A 22,500-nucleotide genomic window follows, 5' to 3' on the forward strand; every position below is an offset into this window, starting at 1 on the left:
CCGGGATTTCACAAAACATAAAACCACTCGAGGGAACCTCAAAAACTGGACCTTTTATAATCATTACATAAATCATTAATGTGAGGGGTGTTTTTTTTTCCTTTTATGAGGCATTGGATATGTTGTCAAACTGTGCATGTATGCTACATAAAGTGAAGCAGTAATTTGATATCTAAACATTACACATTTATAAGAGCAATAATTGAATATGTCCCTAAACAGAGATCACAATCTACCTCTTCATTGCTCCATTAAGGCGAGATTTACACATTCTCTGTTTATGTTAACAGACAGCCAACACTCTTATTAAAGTACACAACTCCACATGATGTCATTTCTCTGGGCTGTTAGACGGAAGATGGGTTTCTTCAGTTTCCCCACACTCAGACATCTTGTCCTTTCGCAGTTAGAAACAAATATAACTGGTATGTGTTTTTTGTTGAGTGATATCGTGAACTGAAAAGAGGCTGTAAACCTGTCTCACTCTCGCTTTGGTCTGGGGTAAGTTTGATAAGAGGCAAACATACCTGTCTCACTCAGGTTAAACTGAGGTAAGACTGATGAGAGGTAATGTACCTGTCTCACTCAGGTTAAACTAGGGTAAGACTGATGAGAGGTAATGTACCTGTCTCACTCAGTTTGGTCTAGGATTAGACTCAGAAAAGGTGTGGTAGCTGTCTCACCCCCCAGTCTAAACTGAGGTAAGACTGATGAGAGGTAATGTACCTGTCTCACTCAGTTTGGTCTAGGATAAGACTCAGAAAAGGTGTGGTAGCTGTCTCACCCCCCAGTCTAAACTGAGGTAAGACTGATGAGAGGTAATGTACCTGTCTCACTCAGGTTAAACTAGGGTAAGACTGATGAGAGGTAATGTACCTGTCTCACTCAGTTTGGTCTAGGATTAGACTCAGAAAAGGTGTGGTAGCTGTCTCACCCCCCAGTCTAAACTGAGGTAAGACTGATGAGAGGTAATGTACCTGTCTCACTCAGTTTGGTCTAGGATAAGACTCAGAAAAGGTGTGGTAGCTGTCTCACCCCCCAGTCTAAACTGAGGTAAGACTGATGAGAGGTAATGTACCTGTCTCACTCAGTTTGGTCTAGGATAAGACTCAGAAAAGGTATGGTAGCTGTCTCACCCCCCAGTCTAAACTGAGGTAAGACTGATGAGAGGTAATGTACCCGTCTCACCCTCTGTTTGGACTGCAGCAAACTGCGCTGGTCCGTTTCATGTTTTATTGGTGGGCGCCATATGTAAGTCCAGTGTTTCGCCCAGTCCCGGCTGTCCGTAAGTGAATGAAATAAATACGCCGCTTTTGTCTCAGACTGGGCCTGGGATAAACTGGAGACTCATACCGTCCTGTTAATCATGTAAGAGCATACAGACTGCACTGCCCAAACACACACTGCATTACCAACTATTGCATCAGCAGCTGTGTCTGTGTGGCCCCTCCCTTTTAACCCTGTGATTGACATCTGGTGGGAAGTGTGAGGTCATTGGGGTGTGACAGATCTGGTTGTGAGACTGCGTATCGTTGGAAAAGGCCAAAAAGGCGTTTTTCGTCCATCACGCGCTGAGTTATGCAGTCCGCTCTTTACCTCAGAGAGAGAGAGAGACAGAGAGAGAGAGAGAGAGAGAGAGAGAGAGAGAGAGACAGAGACAGAGACAGAGAGAGAGAGAGACAGAGAGAGAGAGAGAGAGACAGAGAGAGAGAGAGAGAGAGACAGAGACAGAGAGAGAGAGAGAGAGAGAGAGAGAGATAGAGAGAGGCCAAACAGTGGGGATGGCGTTATGGTGGGTGTCGCGTGCAGTTCGGGGCGGCCTCCCTGGCGGTGCGATGCGGTCTGTGACAACACCACAGGGCGTTGGAGTGAAAACCCAACTGATTTATGCCTGTTCTCTCAGGCAACCACCGCACAAAGACACAGGGATCAATATGACGCAGTGCCGAAACAGACCGTTCAATCACACGGTATTGATAACTTGTGTGGGCACTGGAGTCGTGTGGCTGCATCACACATGTAAATGTGTGTGTGTGTGTGTGTGTGTGTGTGTGTGAGAGGGAGAAGTCTGTTCCATCTCCCTCTCTCTGTAGTAAAGAGTCATAAAGAACCACGTGCTGGCGTCAGTGTGTATATCAAATCCTCAATATCTCTTTGGGGGCTCTCTCTGGGCTTTCAGTCTTTCCTTTACTGACCAGTGGGAAATCTGGACACAAACCGAGATTAAAGGCAGCAGAGCGTGAGTGAAATGCCGCTGTAATTAGTGTGCGTGAGTGTGAATGTGTTTCTAAATGTGCGTCTCTGTATGGATATGTATGTGTATGCATGCATGCATGTGCATGTGCGTGTGCGTGTGCGTGTGCGTGTGCGTGTGTGTGTGTGTGTGTTTTGTGAGACCTGTTGTGACATCACACTGCCTGAGTCTAAACAATGGTCTACCAATGATCGACATTCACAGATTTGAATCAAATTACACTACTCCATACACACACACATATATATACATACACATATATGCGCTGTCTGAGGAATATTACAATAGTCTATCATGTCTAGTCATATCAGACTTATGGTGAGGAGGTGTGGGCCAACGGAGGGGATAATTAAGAGTATTTGGACAGATCTAATTACTGAGATGCTTATTTGAATGGTATTTGGCCTGAGGCCTGTGGTTGAGTGTGTGTGTGTGTGTGTGTCTATCTCTGCCAGTAGGAATATGTGCATAAACGAGATAGTGTAAGACAGCTTGGCTTGCACTTCCACTCACTGAGTGGGTGGCATAGACAACCTCTCTGTCTCGCGGCACTCACAGCAGACCGGCAAACACTCTAACGTGTTCCGTATACGGGCCGGGGGGCATCAGGGGAGCGGGCTGGCTGTACAAACAGAACCAAACGGAACCACCTCCAGCTCTGGGAGTAACAACAAACCGCCCCAACAAACAGATAAAGAAAGACACGTCCCTCAGAACTCAGAGGCTTGACCTCAAAGTCAAGGTGAAATGAAGCTATACCGTCAAACAGTCAAGGTGAAATGAAGGTATATTGTCAAACAGTCAAGGTGAAATGAAGGTCAAACAGTACCAACAGGAAAAAATACAGCTTTTGTCAGAGTGGAAAATGTCAGTATGATTGTATATTCGGATTAATGAGCTGATTCATAAACGGGTTAATCTGTGAGATGAAGAGTAATCCTAACCTGGGCCGAGGGTGAAGCGAAACTGTGAGAACGGGGGTGCGTGTCGGACTCACCGGGAGGTCGTCCCCCCGCAGAACGTTCCCTGAGAGATCGAGGTGGGTGAGGGTACTGGGAATAGACTGGTTGGCACTCAGTGACTGGGCAAGGCTGTTCACCCCTTATACCGAACCAAAAAAACACAAATGCACACAGACACACACACACACATATGCATTTGATACACACACACGGAAAGAGAGAGAGAGAGAGAGAGAGAGAGAATGGGTCAGTACCATATTACAGACCAATCAATTACACTTCAAATACTTCCCTCAGTTTGTAAAAGGATAAAAAAAAGACAAGAGACAGATCAAAAAGTCCACCATTATCTACTGCACACAATACATTTTTACTTCCTATGTGCTGTGTATGGTTGATGAAATAGTTTTTTATGTTCCATGACCTGGAAAAATTCCAATCATCTTACAGTTGATGAGTTGGGATAGTAGACACAGAGAGAGAAAGAAAGAGAGAGAGAGAGAGAGAGAGAGAGAGAGAAAATGGGAAACAATTCTGAAATGTGATAAGCTGAAAACCACGATTAGAAAGAAAAAACCCTTATAGCCTCTGGTCAAATAGCAATGAGAATCAATTTGTGTCTCTGAGCCTCATGACACATCTTTTACCACCTCCACTGAAAAATCTCTATTCTTAACGTCCAAACGCTGTCTGTCGGAAATCCAGCTTTGGAGAGCAGCCCCCATATTGTTTTCCTTGTCTCTCCTTTTCTTTTTAAAGAAAAAAAAAAGAAAAAGAAAAAGAGCCAAAAAATGACAAAATAGTTTCGATCTTGACATAAGGACATTTCTCTTTGCAGTCCAGCCGTGACAGGGATGTGGACAGCTTATACAGGCCTGTTAGTCAGCCCCCCCCAAAACACACACACACACACACACACTCACACACACACACTCTCACACACACGCACACACACACCACTGCCCCCCCCTCCCTTCGGCTCTGGCATTTGCCATTAAATGTCGGCTTATGGCTGCGTAATTGGGTTCCTGAAATCAAAACAGAATAATTACGCTGCCGCTGCTCGTGAGCCCTGCTGCAGAAAACGCTGAGTCATTCTGAGTGGAGGAAGAGGGTTTTTTTCCCCCCATAATTCATTACAGAATCAATTACCACGACTCATCAAAAACACAACAACCACAACAACAACCATAACAAAATCATAACTCAGATCTTTACTGACTGAATCTCATCCTGGCCGGCCTGAAATGCAGCTTCACCCTTAAACCATTACCTCATGAAGATGGTGGAAGACCTATCAGATGACAAGACATATCGAAAGACAAGCTGATGCCGACAACGCGGACATGAACAGGCTCTCACGGCTCACACAGCGTGAGCAAGAGGACGAGAGACAGAACGGGGTTGATTGGTATATGTTACATGTGTGTTTGGTATATGTTACATGTGTGTTGGGTATATGTTACATGTGTGTTGGGTATATATCACGTGTGTTTGGTATATGTTACATGTGTGTTGGGTATATATCATGTGTGTTTGGCATATGTTACATGTGTGTTGGGTATATATCATGCGTGAGTTGAGTATATATTACAGGTGTGTTAGGCATATGTTGAGGGTGTGTTGAGTGTGTATTCGCGGTGGTTTGGAGATTCTTTGATGCTGGAGGTTCAGTGGAGGTTTGTGACAGTTCCTCTACTCTGTGACCTCTGTGACCTTTACAGACGTCTGACACCGCAGTCACGCAGTGTCTGCACTGGGACAGTCAAAGGTCAGAGAAAAACTGCACAGCTATGTCGATTTTTTTTTTTTTCATTTTATGCCTCTGATGATCAAAGCAAAAAGCAGAAGCTGTGTGTGTGTGTGTGTGTGTGAGTGCGTGTGTGTGTGTGTGTGTGCACGTGTTTGCAAGCATGTGTGTATGCGTGCATGTGTCTGTGTGTGTGTATGTGTTTGCAAGCACGTGTCAGTCCTGTCTTTGTGTGTGTGTGTGTGTGTGTGTGTGTGGATGTGTGTGCACGCGCGCGATCACACATGCGCACACACATTCACAGATGATATAGATCATGTCCTTTAAGTAAATGAGTGCACCGACCCTGACACAGTAGAGAACAATGCCTTGTATCGATCCCTCTGCTCTGGGCTGCCACGCTGTCACCGTACCACAGGCCACTGGAACACACTTCACTCAAGAACCTTCCAGAACTGTTCCCTCCTCTAGCTCTGCCGGCAGCTGCATGCGTTTATTCGCAATCCCACTGGCTCACAGGTCTATTTTTCTTAACACAGCTAACTGTCACTTAACACTCCAGAACCTTCAGTGAGGCCAGCAGCCAATGAAAAAATCAATCAACCATCAAACCATCCATCGAGCTAATGTTAAATGCAATTATCATATTACTGACCAATATTTCAGTGCAAACAGAGTGTGTATAGCACCTTTCCGTATGTTCTCATCACTCTCTCGGACAGCTCCGCGTGGCCATTACGTGGGTCTGAAGGAATGCTCACCCGTAATTCTGTCAACAAACCTGTGAGGCTGCCGTTTCAAATGGTAACCACAATCAATATGCAGATAAATACCGGAATATTTATTTACAGGGGCTTTAAAACGGGGCTGCAAAATTGACATGAATCAATTTACAGTCACAGTTAACCTATGCAAACAGGCCTACCACTCAGGGTTATGACAGCAGGAAAGAGACGCAGATAAGACACAAAGAAAGAAAGAAAGAAAGAAAGAAAGAAAGAAAGAAAGAAAGAAAGAAAGAAAGAGAGTTAAAGACAGGGAGAGTAAAAGAGAGGTAAAGCTTCAGATGGAGAAAAGTGAGGCTAATTAACTCTTGATTACATGCATTGACTCTGAGTGTGTGTGTGTGTGTGTGTGTGTGTGTGTGTGTGAGACGCGAGTTTTTGACTGGGAAGAGAAGAGAAGACCACTCTCAGCAGCCACTCCAAACCGCTTCAATCTCACACATTCAATAATTCAGAGGCACATGGTCTTCAGAATTCCGTACAGCTTACACTTCACACACCCAGCAGAATTCTTGTCATTCTAATTTAATAAGTCTCTTTTAGCTGCCCTGTACTGATCACATAGAGAGAAAAAGGCCCCACAGTGATCAATATTTCACCACCATGTCCTTCAGAGCCACTGACAACAGCACTGCTCTGAACATGACAGTGAATCATAAATGTGACATACATTAGGAACACGCGTGACATTCGTTCTGATTCGCTCTGTAGAGACAGTCAGATCTGTTCCCCTCCAGACCCACAGACCAGAAAAAAAAAACACTGAGTTTGTCAATAGATGTGTTTGGCAGATGGATTTGAGTCTTTTTAGAGACCTGTTCAGAGTTAGAGATAGGAGTTGGACTGCGTAGTATGGGCAATGAATAACTTATATGCGTGTATGTGAGTGTGTGTGAATGTGTGTGTGTGTGTGTGTGTGTGTGTGAGAGAGCGTACTACCTTTGGGTGATAATGAGGTTCTGGAGAAATTGAGGTGTTTCAGGCCCTTACGGAGTTTGGCAAACTGGGCACCCAGCGAGGAGATACCTGCGTTATAAAACAACAAAAACAAACACACACACACACACAGATACAGACACAAAACCAAACAAACCCACACACATACACACACACAAACACAGAGAGACAGAGAGTCAAAAACACAGAACCCTAAATCAGTCACACCATTATATAACATATCTTTAATCACAATGTAAAAAGTTACATTCTCCCTCTCTCTCTCTCTCTCTCTCTCTCTCATCTGCTGCCACCCCACACAGAGTGTTCCATTAGTCCATTAGTCTAAGTTAATCCCTATAACCCAGCAGACACAAAGGCAGTCTGTCAGTGATGGACACATATGGAAAGGTCTATTCATGTGCTGGGCAACAGTGGCCGGGCCAGGCACTGACCACAACTACAACTACAGTTACAACTACAACTAAACCTACAACTACAGTAACAGCTCAACCTACAACCACAACTACAAGATCTCCTGCATTTTACACGAGGACAAACACTGAGGCAGGACCAGGTCGCGGCTCATGTCTAATTAATGCAACGAAACGTCAAAACTGGGCGTGTTAGGTGACAAAAATGTCAAAACATTGGGGTATAACACTTCCGCCTGTGACTGGCATCATTTTTGTCATTTTGAAAAGGCTTTTTTAATAAAGGCGAGGAGAGATTCTGCGGGCTCTGGGAGATGAATAGAGGTGGTCGTGTCATTGATGTGAGTGTAATGGAATCTCAGAGCGGTGAGTGAGAATGAAAAGCCTGAAGCCTGAAGCCATTCAGAGCCTGCTTGTACTCTGAAAAGATCTCTATAAAAAAAAAAAAAAAAAAAACTCTACTGCATTTTATGCTCTTTCTATGAATATAAAATGTAAAGAATGTTCCGGCAAGTGATATAATAGGGTCACGTGACCACGGGTGAAAAGGAAAGAAAAAAATCCCCTGACTCCACTATTGTTTTGGTTTTTAGATCCAGTAAGGGGGTGGGGAAAAGGTTAATTTCAGTCCTCAGTCAGGTTCTGACTGAGTGTAAAACAAGGGAATGGTTTTCACTGCAGACATTAAGTGGAGACAGAGGTGTAGCGATAAGGTGTGAGGGAAATTCGGGTGGGGGGGGTTCACACCTCTGTCCTCTAAAGGGTTATTGGCAAGGTTGAGAGTGTGGAGTCCTGAGCTGAGATTATGGCCAAGAGCGTTGGCCAGCTTCTGAGCAAAGTCCCTGAGAGACAGAGAGAGAGAGAGAGAGAGAGAGAGAGGGAAAGAGGGAGAGAGAGAGAAACAGTATAGCAGTGAAACACCATTAAATCACCATTACAACACTGTGTATTAGAAACCTGTAGACAGTTATTATGCAGTGTGTGTGTGTGTGTGTGTGTGTGTGTGCGCGTGTACATGTGCGCGTGTGTGTGCGTAGGGTCAGCTCTTGTGTACATGTGTATGTGTGTGTGTGTGTGTGTGTACATGCGTGTGCGCGCGCGCGTGTGTGCGTGCGTGCGTAGGGTCAGGTCTTGTGTACATGTGTATGTGTGTGTGTGTGTGTGTGTGTAGGGTCAGCTCTTGTGTATATATATGCGTGTGTGTGTGTGTGTGTGTGTGTGTGTGTGTGTGTGTGTAGGGTCAGCTCTTGTGTATATATATGTGTGTGTGTGCGTGAGAAAAGACTCACGTCTTCAGTCCTGCGTTGTCAAGGACCAGCTCCTCCAGTCGACTAGAGCGAGCCACCACTCTCAGAATCTGATCACACACATCTGTAGACTAAACACACACACACACACACACACACACACAACCCTGGGTCAGTCTTAAAGACATAAATCTATTCACTGTGAAACAAAGTACATAAAATTGTTCAATGTTCATTTTCTCCTTTCACACAAAAAACAATTTGTTCACAACATAGCACACAAACTGAAAACCTAAAAATAGGAGTCCACTGGGAGACTGAGTGGACATTTGATTGACAACTTCTCTGTGTCACACTGGGTATTAAAATACCCCTTTAGCATTTCTGCCTGAGATCTGTCTATCTGGACAAGCCCGTCAGTGACACCCAGACTATAAGTCTACCCCACACTGACACTCGCCAAAAACTAACACCTCTACTCTCCACCCCACACACACCCAGCCCAAATTTACCCTACACTGCCCCCCGCCAAAACTAACATCTCAACTCTCCACCCCACACACGACCCAGGAGTCACCAGCACTTCCAGTATCACACAGCCCTGGAGGTTTTGGCCCTGTGGCTCCTTCCAGGGCACCACAGTTCCCTCTCCGCACAACATCCAAAAAAACGTGTCAAAGATATCTCATAAAGTGTAGAGCTGTTTAAATCAAACAAACAAAAAATAGCTTCTCCATGTGTGAGGACACGGAACATGAAAGCCTCACAATACATTTCTAGGAAAGTATAACAGGACCTTATACTGTTAGATAAAGAAAGAAAACCAAACTTGAACAGATTTTAACAGGGTTCGATAGGAAGTGGTTTGACTGACTGAGACGGCGACTGCAGCTGTGGTAGAGTTTAAAATATTCAGTGAGGTCTGTCTGTAAAATCTCCTACACGCCCAGCACACAGACGCAGGCGGCTGGCGTCCCATCGCCCACTGTGATACGAAAACTTACAAAACTGCCGTGAGCGTCATTTAGCGATGGGCAGAGAGGGCTAAAGTGAGAAGTCAAAGTGCTCGTCAGTACTGTGGTAAAGACAGAGGGGGCCAAGGATCAGGGGAGCATGTTAAAATTGGGCCAGATTAAAAATTTAAATCTATGGAGTGCTGACCCATTTCTGGGCCCTGTTCTTCTAAGACACACACACACACACACACACATCAAGAACCTGAGACAGAGAAACAGAGAGAGAATGAGAAAGTAACAAAGAGATAGAGAGAGAGGGAGAGATTTCTGGTGTGTGTGTTGAGGAATTTCAGAAGAGTCGACTGTAAAGAAAGAGAGCTGACTTACTCACTCACACAGCTCAATCAATCATCAGTATAATATTCTCATTACCCTTCACACCAATGAATAAATACACAGCACCAAAAGCCAATGAAAGAAACTCAGACAGAGAGAGAGACAAAGAGATTGGGAGAGAGAGAGAGAGAGAGAGAGAGAGAGAAAGAGAGAGAGAAAGACAGAGAGAAAAGGAGAGATCAGGAGCAGAAGAGAGGCAGAAAAACAGAAAGTGACAGAGCAAGAGAAAAAAGAGAGAAAAATTGATAGAGAGATGTGGAGATGAGTATCGTTGGCCTTTTTGAAGACTGCTGGTTAATCTTTTGTTCGGTTCAGTGCATTCTAATTCTCTCTGATTAGTCATCTGTCACATTTTCCGGATAAAGCAATTACAGCTGCAATTTAGGATCTCTCTCTCTCTCTCTCCCCCTCTCTCTCGTTTCACTCTCTTTACTCCCTTTTTACATTCAACCCGCCCCTTTTCCGCTTTCCTTTCTGCTCTCTTTGGCAGCATTTCTGGAGGTGGGGGAGGGAGGGGGGGGGGCACTGGATCCAGGGCAGACGCCCTTGGAGCAGCCATTAGAGAACGGTTCTTTTGGGCCGAGTGTTGAGTAATGACGTCTCCGGACCCTCCCATTCATTTACCCAAACAGCTCCTCCATCCCTCAGCCTGCGTCTCACAGAGCCCTTACTGAGGATGCTTCCTCCAGCACCCTGAAAACGCCTGGTCTCTTTTCTTCTCTCTCTTATCAAGATCTCTTTAAAACAGTCCTTTAGCCCCTCGTTCATTACTCATCTCTGGATGAGATCTTTCCTCGCCTTGGCTTGCCTGTAACAAAGGAAGTTAAGCTTCCTCATTGTACCAAATCCACCCCCAGCACCCCCCCCCCCCCCAGTTTTTTTTTTGGCTAAAAGCCCACTGCCCGTTTCTATGGCGACGGAGTGCCGCTTAAGAAAACCAGCCACTGTTCCACATCATAGACACACACGCACGCGCACACACATGCACATGCACACTTACACACACAATGAATTTAGGAATAATGAATAACACTTCACACAGAAGGGACCACGGTCATGTTTTCAATCATCCTTATACCCAGACTAAGACAGAGACCCTCTGGCACAACTGATGGTTAGGCCTGATAAGTCCAGACTGGGACGTTTTGCCAAAGACGATTCTAGTTCTGATTACTCGGTTCTCAACGACAAGCTCTCCCTCATGTTTTGTCCATTCCATTAATCTTCATGTTCACTGAGGGCATGGCTCAAACAATGGTCATTATATAATCAGTTCTGTTTGGCAAGTTCTGACCGACAGGCAGTAAATGAAACCCGTGGGTTTTTTTCTTCAGCGTTTAGGTAATCCTGTCATTCATGTGACATCTGAATGGAGGCGGGGGAGTGTGTGTGTGTGTGTGTGTGTGTCCTCTCAGCAGCCACACTGCCAGGACTGTCTGTCAGATTACAGATTAACTCACCAGTTTATAATCCTTAGTGGAAAGCTTGGTGAACCACTGGTTGTACTCCAGGACAGCAATTATCGCTACCAAATCTCTGCCACAGGGAGAGAGAGAGAGACACACACACACACACACACACACACACACACACACACACGAGTCTGATGAGTGACAAGATCCTTGGAAAAAGAGATCAGAAAACGCACAAAGGCAATACTTCACGCTTCAATGTAATTGACTGATTTGTAACTCGCAAACGCCCCAGTGAAAATTACTGTTATCTCCCTCAGTCAGAACAGATGGAATCACACTCATGGTTACAAATTTATTAAAAACAAACAAACAAACAAACAAAAAAAAACAAACTAAAGAAAAGGCCAGCGTGTTGGGGGCGGGGCTGACCTGTTTTCCAGATGACTGAAGTCTTGTAGGTTGAGCTCCCGTGTGTCCTGTGTCAGATAAATCGTGTCCACATCCTGTTAAATGTGAAAGACAAACAAAAACCTAGAGCACAGTTCTCTGGAGGTTTTGAGGCTTATAGTGTTTTCGTTACTGGGAACAGTGGGAGATCTGGACACCAGCAGAGATTAAAGCGGAACAGAGCTATTTGTCAACTGTGTGTATGTATGTTTGTTTATTTATGTGCATGTGTGTATGTTTGGGTATGTGTGGGTGTGTCTGTGTGTGTGTGCGTGTGTGTGCGTGCGTGTGTGTGTGAGTGTATGTGAGCATGTGTGTGTCCGTGTGTGTCTGTGTATGTCTGTGTGTGACAAAGAAAGAGAGAGGGAGAAAGAAAGAGAGAGAGAGAGAGAGAGAGAGAGAGAGAGAGAGAGAGAGAGAGAGAGAGAGAGAGATACTGACCCATTGCACCTCTTCTTTGTAAGGCAAACCCAGCCAGTCACACACACACCTGTACTGCTGTGAGAATCCGCCTGGACAGAGAGAGTCAGACAGAAGTCATGTTTTATTCAACATGTTTTATTCAGTCTGCAAGAAACACACTCTCTTTCTCTCTCTCTCTCTCTCTCTCTCTCACACACACACACACACACACACACACACACACACACACACACACACACACACAGAGCGAGTAAAGTGTATGCTTTCTGTACCACAGGGTCCTGGTTCGGCTGTGTTCTGACTCTCCCACAGTGCCTGCAGGCTGCCAACCCTCTCAGGAGGCTCCATCACCAACCTCTTCATCAGCTTCCTGTCAGAGAGGAAGGAGAGAGAGAAAGAGAGAGAGAGAGAGAGAGAGAGAGAGAGAGAGAGAAAAATGCTCCATCAGTACGTCAGTTTTTACACGGTGAAGGAGAGACATGGAACGGAACTAGAACTAGGAGAGAGAGTAAGAGAAAGATACCAAGAGATGGTGAAAGAGACAGAGAGAGACACAGAGGGAGAGACAGAGACAGAGAGAGAGAGACAGAGAGAGAGAGAGAGAGAGAGACAGAAACAAAGACAGAGAAAGAGAGATGCACAGAGAGACAGAGAGAGAGAGACACACACACAGAGAGAGACACAGAGAGAGAGAGACACAGAGAGAGAGAGAGAACATTTACACTGGTGTCAGCCCGGGCCATATTCTCTGCAGACAGCTGCCGATGTGAGCCACCACGTCATTCACCTCCTCTGTGGAGGCCATTTTCACAGAGATCTGTCCTCTGTCATACTCCACTGCCAACTGAGAGAGAGCAAAACACGCACACACACGTGCACACACACACACACGTGCACACACACACGCACACACACGCGCGCGCACACACACGCACACACACACACGCACACATGCACACATACACACACACACACACATGCACACACGCACACATACACACACACCCACATACACACACACACGCACATAATCATCATATTCACCATATGGTAAATGTCAGTGGGTCCAAAGCTGATTCATTATCTACAGTCGTACAGACACAGTGAGGCATATATGTTCTCACATGCGGAGTCATGTGATGTAACCCCTGGGACAACAGCTCAAACAGTTCAGAAATTTTTCTTTAACTGTTTTAAAACTCAGGGTTTTTTTTAAATTTCAACGTCACTGCAGACCTGAGCTGGTTTCTCTCCCACATCACTGAAGACTAAACACGTGGACTCAGACTTTGAACACTACATTAAAGAGAGAAGTGCACGTCCACACTTGTTTTCAGTTCCAACATACAGATCACTCCCGGATACAATAAGTATCTGGTATACCAGGATGTCTGGGCCGTGTTCCATTTCACCTACCTTGTCTCCTTTTCTACGTCAATCACTAAAGTTCTACTAAGACTGAATGTGTTGAAACAAAAATCTCAAACAAAAAAAAAACAAAACATAAATGCTTCTTTGATCAAATATGAGTCTTCATCGAATCAGCTTGTTAACCTGTTTATTAGGAGAGTGAAAGGTCACCAGGAAAGGAGGAGACACTGAAGACAAATGCGACAGGACCAGGGCGATTATTTCACCCAGGACCAGCCCAGGTCCAGAAGTAAAGAGCACACACCAGTTATGATGCATGGTGCCTTTTTTTTTTTTATCAGATTTCATACATGGATGAACAGCTAATGGGGAATAGAAAATATTCATTTATGCTCATATGACCAAATCCCCCCCTCTCCCCCCAGTTCCAGCCAAGCTGCTCATCTCGAAATGTAAATATTAAATTCACATAAACAGAAATTATTCATAACAATCAGCTCTTACAGCTTATTATCTACATATGACTGTATTCTTTTTCATGTCATTTAAAATGCATAAAACTCTGAGAGACCCCCCCTCCCCATTCTCATTCTCATTCTCTCTCTCTCTCTCTCTGTCTCGGTCTCTGTCTCTCTGTCTCTCTCTCTGTCTCTGTCTCTCTGTCTCTCTCTCTGTCTCTCTCTCTCTCTCTCTCTGTGTGTGTCTCTCTCTCTCTCTCTCTCTGTGGCTGTTATTTGTTCTCCTCTTGTTACAGAGCCAATAACTGAGATGAAGCTGGCAACGTTTCTACCTCCACAAAAAAAAAAAAAAAACGAAAAAAAAAAAAAAAAAGAAAGAAAAAAAAATCGAGTAAAGCTTTGAAGTCAGCTCAGACGGCTGGGAGTGGAAGTCTAAGGTTATCTGTGGGGTTTTTCAGCTAAAGTAATTGAGGTGGGCAGGTGATTGGCTGGGCTGGACCAGAGATTTAACTGTCAAGGTCAGCCAATGGGGAGCCGCCGCTAAATAGGAAATCCTGGTTAAACTAAGGATTTGGTAATAATATAGTGACCAATTATCCCAGAGAAAGAGCGAGAGAGAGAGAGAGAGACAGAGAGAGAGAGAGAGAGAGAGTGAGAGAGAGAGAGAGAGAGAGAGAGAGAGAAGGGGGAATGTCTGAGAGTCAGGGGTCACCTAATACAGGGGTCACTGTAATGTTTCCTCTCATGAAACATCGGTGTGAGAATACGCGGAGGTCAGACGCTATTTTGCTGCATTTTCACGAGACCTGTCCAAAGCTAAACAACAACCTGTTGCCTGTAGAAACACAAACAGCGAAATCTCAAGCCTTTTGCCAGCTGAAGCTGGGAATTTGTTCATGAAGAGGTCTGTAAAGGGACTTTTCTCTTCTCTTGGTGTGGTTATCTCAGATAACAGAACTGAGTCACATGCATTGAGAGGGCAATGTATGTGAAAAGGTGTTGGAGTGGATGGATGTTTGAGGGTTTTGTTTTTTTTTTTACCTGTGTGGGTTTATTACACGTGATGCCTTGGATCTCCAAATAATTAAAGGTCTGTTCCACCTGGAATGGAAATGACACGTTAAATGAGTAATGAAATCAAATATTTATCATTTGTCTCCCACAGCCAAACCGTTACGTCGACGAAAAAGTCAGACATAATTATAGTCACAGATGACGTGTCACCACAGCTGATAAAGACAGTCTGAGGGTTAAACGGAGGATGTTGAAAAAGCTTTCGTGTTTCGTGGTGGCGTGGGAAAAAAACCATTGACTCATGATAAGTTATCTTAAACGCTGTAAATCTGTATGTTATTATCTCAGACGTAACTGAATACATCAAACAAATGGCCTGCTATCAAATGGGCTGACTAACTATCCACACGCATGCTGACTGGAGACTGGTCCATGCAGAATGCGTCCTGAAGAGGTTTGGCGGTATACTAAACCTGTCTGATGTGATATGTGTTTCTCTGATGTCTGTCCACCCTACGTCTGTATGAGTAAAAACCCTAATACAGCACAGCCCACAAAGGCCTGGCAGTCTGATACACTGACAGTCTGATCTGATACACTGACAGTCTGATCTGATACACTGACAGTCTGATCTGATACACTGGCAGTCTGAGACACTGACAGTCTGTTACACTGACAGTCTGATCTGATACACTGACAGTCTGATCTGATACACTGACAGTCTGTTACAATGACAGTCTGATACTCTGACAGTCTGATACACTGACAGTCGGTTACACTGACAGTCTGATCTGATATACTGACAGTCTGAGACACTGACAGTCTGATACACTGACAGTCTGTTACAATGACAGTCTGATACACTGACAGTCTGATACAATGACAGTCTGATACTCTGACAGTCTGATACACTGACAGTCTGTTACAATGACAGTCTGATACACTGACAGTCTGATACTCTGACAGTCTGATCTGATACACTGACAGTCTGATACAATGACAGTCTGATACACTGACAGTCTGTTACAATGATAGTCTGATACACTGACAGTCTGATACACTCACAGTCTGTTACACTGACTGTCTCTTACACTGAGACAGACCTGTGTGTGTCCACACTATAGCTCTACCACCTACACAAAGTCTCACTGCCAAGCAGAGACAGCACAGCCACCTGCAGCTCATCTATCAATCAAACTGACAACAAAAATCCGCAATAAAACCATAAAAACGGTGGAAACTCTCCTCCATCAAAAGAGAGAAAGCAGAAGCTCCAGTGGATTTTCTGTAAGGGTAAACAGTTACCATGTACGTACATAAGACGGTACAGTGTCCAAACGCAGGGCTGAAATTTGACCAAACCAACAACAATATTTTCATTTTGGTCAACATATTGTGTAAGTTGTGTTTCTGTGCAAACACAGCGTTTTCTAAGCAATGTGGGCACTCGAGTTTCTGCTATTCTGCTTTTGTAACTGTGTGCACACCAAACAGAGATGACCTGTGCAGCACAGAGAACAGGTCCAGTCAGTCCACCGCCACACACAGACACGCTGGTGTCTTTACTCAGGCCGACTGTGGATGGTAGCGTTCCCATATCACATACAATTACAGCAAACAAACAAAATCACCTTACACAGGCATGACTTAGAGCAAAATCACTTCAGACAGCGCGTGCACACACACACACACACACACATACACATTCACACACTCACACACACACACACACACACACATTCACACACATACACACACACACACATTCACACAGCCACTTCTGCATCAAGTGGCATTTCCTACTCCTCATGTTAATGCTGGACTGATTAACCAGAGGGATAAAACCTCTGCAGTAAATGATTAAATGAGTGATCAGTGGTGAGACAGAGAGAGGGAGAGGGAGAGAGAGAGAGGGAGAGGGAGAAAGAGAGGGAGAGAGGGAGAGGGAGAAAGAGAAAGAGGGAGGGAGGGAGGGATTGATACAGTAAAAGAAGAGGTAGAGGAGAAAGAAACATTCAGAGTCTGAGAACGTCTAACTGCACAGTTTAATTGGACGCAAACAAACTGCGGGACCAACAGGTCATACACTCAGTTCCATTTAATGTGGTAAAACATACAGTGGGCTGTCATGTATTTAAAATGCAAAGATCCTATTGCCCCCACCCCCACCCCCCAAAAAAGCCCTGTCCACTCAAATACCAACCCTCCTGACACACTGTTTACTGATAAACAAAACAAAAAAATAACTACACACTACAAGCTCTTAACCATCTTGACCTTAACATTGCAGTGCTTTACACTAGACTTCAAGCCGCCGCCCATTCTCTGTTTACATGTACACACTTACTGTACTGTTTTACTAACATCCACCACTGGCCCCAATAGCCCTGCCTCTTTGTCGCCTATAGTCTACACAAACAGGTCTCTGACCAGTGTTTACCGGTACAGCCATACTGGCATCCCAGTCTGTTCCATCCAGTGGTCTTGTCATCAACTGAAAACCAAGCCTCATGTTCAGGGATACCGCTAACGCTGGGTGTGGCGTTAAGACAAAAACATGAGACGAAAAGTTCAGCCCTCGCTCTAACCATCAAACCTGAGGCGACTAGCCAGGTACCCCCATGTAGAGGCATTCGCTTCTGAGAGAAAGAGAAAAAAAGAAAGAAAGAAAGAGAGAAACCCAGGCAGCAGAGCCAGCTGTCAGGCAGAGTGTTCCGGGAGGAGAGGATGACAATAGATCATTAACGACGCAGCTAATTTCCTTCGTTTAATTAGCTGTATGATACTGATTCGTATCCGACTGATCTCATTAAACACTCAGCTGGGGAGGAACAACCCCCCACCCCCCCCCCACCCCCAAAAAAAGAAAGAAAGAAACTGCACAGACAGCTGCAAATCAGTAAATCTGAGATTTGTTGTTTTTCCAACGTCAAATATGTCCTGGAGACTTTTGTTTTAAAGTTCACATTCCATTCCAACCTCTTTTGTTACAATTACCCGTTGGAAGGTGCTGCTTTCCAGTGTTCCTACAATTACTGTGGAGAGTTTGAATTATAAAAACACTAAACGCCGAATGTGCGTGCAATCCAAATTCCTAAGAGCTCGCTTATAACGGGTAAATTTGCCATGCAAGAGCAGAGCTGAGTCAAGACTGTTTAAGGCAACATACCAACAGTTGTCCAGCAGCAGACAATGCAGCTGGCCTACAGTACGTCTGCAGAAAAGCTGTAGAAAGATTTAGGGCAGGTTGCCCATCAGATCTAATTAGAGGGAAGATTTAGAGCACGGCAGGGCGACCCCGGCATCTGCCCTGAATCAGCCGAGGCATGTGTTCGCTGGCAGTAATTATGTATTCAAACAGCACAGGGAAATTACACATTTATGCCGTGACCACTGCCACTTCTTCAGAGCACACAGTCAACTCAACCAAAAGGAATGACTGGAATAGAAAGAAAGCGAAAGAGAGAGAGAGAGAGAGAGAGAGAGAGAGGGAAGGATAAAGAAAAGAGGGGTGTGAGGGAGAGAGAGGGAGACAAAGAAAAGAAAGAAAGAAAGAAAGAAAGAAAGAAAGAAAGCCCATAGAGCTGGAATCAAACCCAGCTCTCCAAACCAGGGTGAAGTAGCTGAACAAATAGCTTTAGATTCCTCTATCATTCTGCCTCACGCAAACCTCAGACCAGACTAAAAACTCAGACCAGACTAAAAACCTCAGACCAGACTCAAACCTCAGACCAGACTCAAACCTCAGACCAGACTCAAAACTCAGACCAGACTCAAAACTCAGACCAGACTCAAAACTCAGACCAGACTAAAAACCTCAGACCAGACTCAAAACTCAGACCAGACTCAAACCTCAGACCAGACTCAAAACTCGGACCAGACTCAAACCTCAGACCAGACTCAAAACTCAGACCAGACTCAAAACTCAGACCAGACTCAAACCTCAGACCAGACTCAAAACTCGGACCAGACTCAAACCTCAGACCAGACTCAAAACTCAGACCAGACGCAAAACTCAGACCAGACTCAAAACTCAGACCAGACTCAAAACTCAGACCAGACTAAAAACCTCACAGACAATGCCTCATGCGTGTTATGTCCATGTGTTACTGTTACAGCCCCCGGCTCAAGGGACGCAACAGAAAAAAAAGAAGGGCACACGCCATTTAAGAGAAGAGCTCAAGGATTTATTTAACACAAAATACATATCACACACAAAAAAAACACAGGATAACCATGGAAAAAAATCAGTAAAGTCAGTGGTGCAATGTGCATGCATGTGTGGAGACGGAAATAATATAAGGAATCAACAGAACAAAGCAAGGTAGCGCCTACCCCTAACCCCAGCCAGCCAAAACAAACAAACAAACAAACAAACACATAAATAAATAATCCCAGGTGACCTTTTATAGGCGTGCAGGTGCTCCAACTCAGGTGAGCCGCTAATCAACGTGAACGGCTTAAAGGGGCGGACAGACATTATCAAGACAGAAACTAAAACAAATGACGAACATTAGGGTTGTCACATTACGAATGGTGTAGCCACAGCTGCAATTAAAAAAAAAAAAAAAAGAAAAAAAAAAAAGAAGAACAGCTAAAAAGGAAGCGCTAGATGTCACACCAGTACTCCCAGTTATCTCCTTATCGCCTATGGTACAAATGAAACTTCACTAGGGAGCTGGGATCACAAAGAGACACGCGCTGAGGAGAGCACCCGGAGGGTCTGATCAATCCCCCCCCCCTTTATCAGACGAGAGCCCTGCCAGAAGGGCTCCTGTCACGGCACAGACGAAAGAGACCCCCAGAGAACACGGAGGGTCCAGCCAAACAGTGAGAAACCTCTCAGTCTCCTCCGCTCAGGTGAGGAGTCAGTTCACGTGCAGCCTGTCGTCAGGCTTAGATGTGAGAATCTATATGGGATGTATCAGGTCTCTGAAGGGCCTGTGTCAGGGATGTGTATGGACAAACTCAAACACTGACTCAGAGAGCAAACCTCTAACTGCATTTACACTGATGGCACCTGGCCAGAGGCAGCCACTGTCCATGAGTAATACTAGGATTCTCAAATGTAACACAATCCATTTAATACAATACAATCCACTTCAATATCAGTCTATCCACATCTATACAATCACATATACATGCCCACCCTAGATAGATAGATAGATAGACAGATAGATAGATAGATAGATAGATAGATAGATAGATAGATAGATAGATAGATAGATAGATAGATAGATAGATAGACAGATAGATAGATAGATAGATAGATAGATAGATAGATAGATAGATAGACAGATATGTGTATATAGAAAAGATCTAGATATGTACTCTGCCCCCTACACACTGTCCTGTCTATAGTCCGTGTACCGTCTGTGCACCAGTATCTGCATATCAGCACAATTTTCACTAAAGCGTTTTCACTGCCAAACTGTCATGACTGTATTTTTCTGTTTGCGGCAGAACAGGCCAAAGCCTGCCCATTCTTTGAACAGTGACTCATTCAGTCAAACAGACTCATTGGTCGGTTACACCTGGAGCTGACAGGTAATCCAGCTGATCCGTTTACGACGAACTCAGAACCGCGGCATTTGGCCAACCTGTGATGTCATGCCTTGAACCCGCAACCCACAGGCTAATCCCTCAGAGTAATCTAGCTCATTTAAAGGTCAGCTGAGGTCACTTCTAGGCCTTCATAAAAGGTCATGTCCCAATAAGGTGTGTAAGCCTTAGAAGCATCCAGGAAGGACAGACTCACCACGTGTCTCTCCAACCCAGACTAACACTATAAATCAATATACCCTGTCATCTACACTTCATATGGGCTTCATTTAAAGTAATGAAGCCCCCAGTATGTCAGATTATGAGTCATAAGGATTCCAGGATTCTGTATTTGTCATTGTGCAAGTGTGGTTACACTAGTAAGACAAAACGGATTTTTTGCATTTTTGACTAATGCAGTGAGATCTCTGTTGAGTCGTCTTAGAATGATTGGTCTGTTCATTCAGGAGGCAACATAAAACAAACATAACTACCTCTAGACTACCTAGCGATAATCATTGATCTTATGATCTACGTAAAATTCAATATTTAAATGAAGGCAAACTACTCGACAAACTTCTTTATTCCACAAATCGCACAAATCGTACTCAGAACTACACACAGAATAACAACAAGAACAAACAGAGTCCCACTTTGTATCGGAACAGTTAGTTTACGTGTGCGAGTGTGGCGGATTGGTATCTTTAATAACTTCATGATAATCATTTTAAGCTTGTAACAAAGGAACGACATGCAAAAAAAACCAAAAACAAAAACAAAAAAACAACAAAGAAAACAAAGCAAAAAAAGACACCTGTTGTTCAGGTGACCACTGGGAATGGGAATATCTGGATTAACACAGACTACGCCACACTGATGCTTTACTCACCTTGGCAGGGATGCGTGCCGTGAGGAGATAAGCCCGGTGAGACGCCAGGGCCTGTGGAGGAGAGAGACAGAGGGAAAAATGATGACTAATATAGTCAAATTTCCCGTTCCAAAAGCAGTTCTGCTACAGGATCGAGAAAGGAGCATAAATGTACAAATTGGAATAGTTCTGGAGAAGAGAAATATATAAATATTTTATGTATTTAAATTTAAATGGCAACCAAAACAACACTACAGTGCTCTACCAGAACAACACCTCAGTGAAAGATAATATTCTCGACTCTACTGACGCAGGACGAGCTTAAGTCCTGTAAGCAACAGAAAAGTCACTTGTGTTCTTCAAAGGGGTTACAGAAAACTCACACACACACACACACACAAAAAAAAAAACATTTTAGAGCGTCTAAAAAGTTCCCCAACAGGCAACCTCAAGCTAGGGTTTGGACGAGATGGCCGTCATCCAGGGAAGGCCCTGGAAAGCCGTTTATTTTGGCCACGGGACACGCGGGGGGGGGGGGGGGGGGGGGGGGGGGGGGGGGGTGTGAGCTCACTGCGATTTGGGAGGGGGGAAAAAAACATTAACACATGGGTAAGCGTGAGTGCAAACATCCCAGTTCTCAGTTTGACTAAACGTAATTTCTACTGGACACATTAGTCATGGAAAAGCGTGATGGCCAACCAGTGACTCTTTGGGGAGGAGCTCCTCGGTCATTGGGTCTAACGACTATCAAACGAGCTTCCACGGAAAGACTGAATCCAACTCCGTCTCCTCCTCTTTCAAGCTTCCCAAAAATCGACCTTTACGGCACTCTTCCATTCTCTTCACGCTCACAGGCACAATCTCGACATCTCGTCTATCCAGACTGATAGCCTGTGTTAAAAATCACTTTTATCTGCTGATTAATCAACCAATCAATACATCTAAGGGACATTCATTCCAAGACCTGCTCTAAGGTTAACATGATGTTGCTTCGCAGTTAAATAAAATGTTTAATGCTGGCTACAATGGACTATTTGAAACCACCAATGATCACCACAATCAACACTTGAAGAAAATAAACAAATAAACAGATGAATACATTTAAATAAAATTGTTTATGTTGCGTATGGATTGCCACGTTCAGAAGCTGATGAGAAATGGTTCATTTAAAAATGTTTTAAAGGTGATTTTTCCTTTAAACAGTTTCTACATCCTCCTGACAGGTACACACAGCGAAAGGCTT

The 22,500-nt window shown here is 44.4% G+C and overlaps 1 protein-coding gene across 1 annotated transcript in view; it reads right to left on the reverse strand.

The window, feature by feature from the left end:
• The window catches only part of LOC115818566 (F-actin-uncapping protein LRRC16A-like), a 94,058-nt gene that overhangs the window by 42,123 nt on the left and 29,435 nt on the right, over positions 1 to 22,500 (reverse strand). The window contains exons 3-13 of the mRNA XM_030781966.1: positions 21,279 to 21,329; positions 14,876 to 14,935; positions 12,728 to 12,849; positions 12,278 to 12,375; positions 12,024 to 12,094; positions 11,565 to 11,638; positions 11,181 to 11,256; positions 8,411 to 8,499; positions 7,869 to 7,963; positions 6,691 to 6,777; positions 3,252 to 3,355 (exon numbers count right to left, since the gene is read on the reverse strand). Coding sequence (XP_030637826.1) covers positions 3,252 to 3,355; positions 6,691 to 6,777; positions 7,869 to 7,963; positions 8,411 to 8,499; positions 11,181 to 11,256; positions 11,565 to 11,638; positions 12,024 to 12,094; positions 12,278 to 12,375; positions 12,728 to 12,849; positions 14,876 to 14,935; positions 21,279 to 21,329 — 927 coding nt within the window. The remainder of the gene's footprint in view (positions 1 to 3,251; positions 3,356 to 6,690; positions 6,778 to 7,868; positions 7,964 to 8,410; positions 8,500 to 11,180; positions 11,257 to 11,564; positions 11,639 to 12,023; positions 12,095 to 12,277; positions 12,376 to 12,727; positions 12,850 to 14,875; positions 14,936 to 21,278; positions 21,330 to 22,500) is intronic.

This window comes from Chanos chanos, chromosome 8 (genome assembly GCF_902362185.1).
Source record: "Chanos chanos chromosome 8, fChaCha1.1, whole genome shotgun sequence".
In the NCBI taxonomy this organism is placed as follows: domain Eukaryota; kingdom Metazoa; phylum Chordata; class Actinopteri; order Gonorynchiformes; family Chanidae; genus Chanos; species Chanos chanos.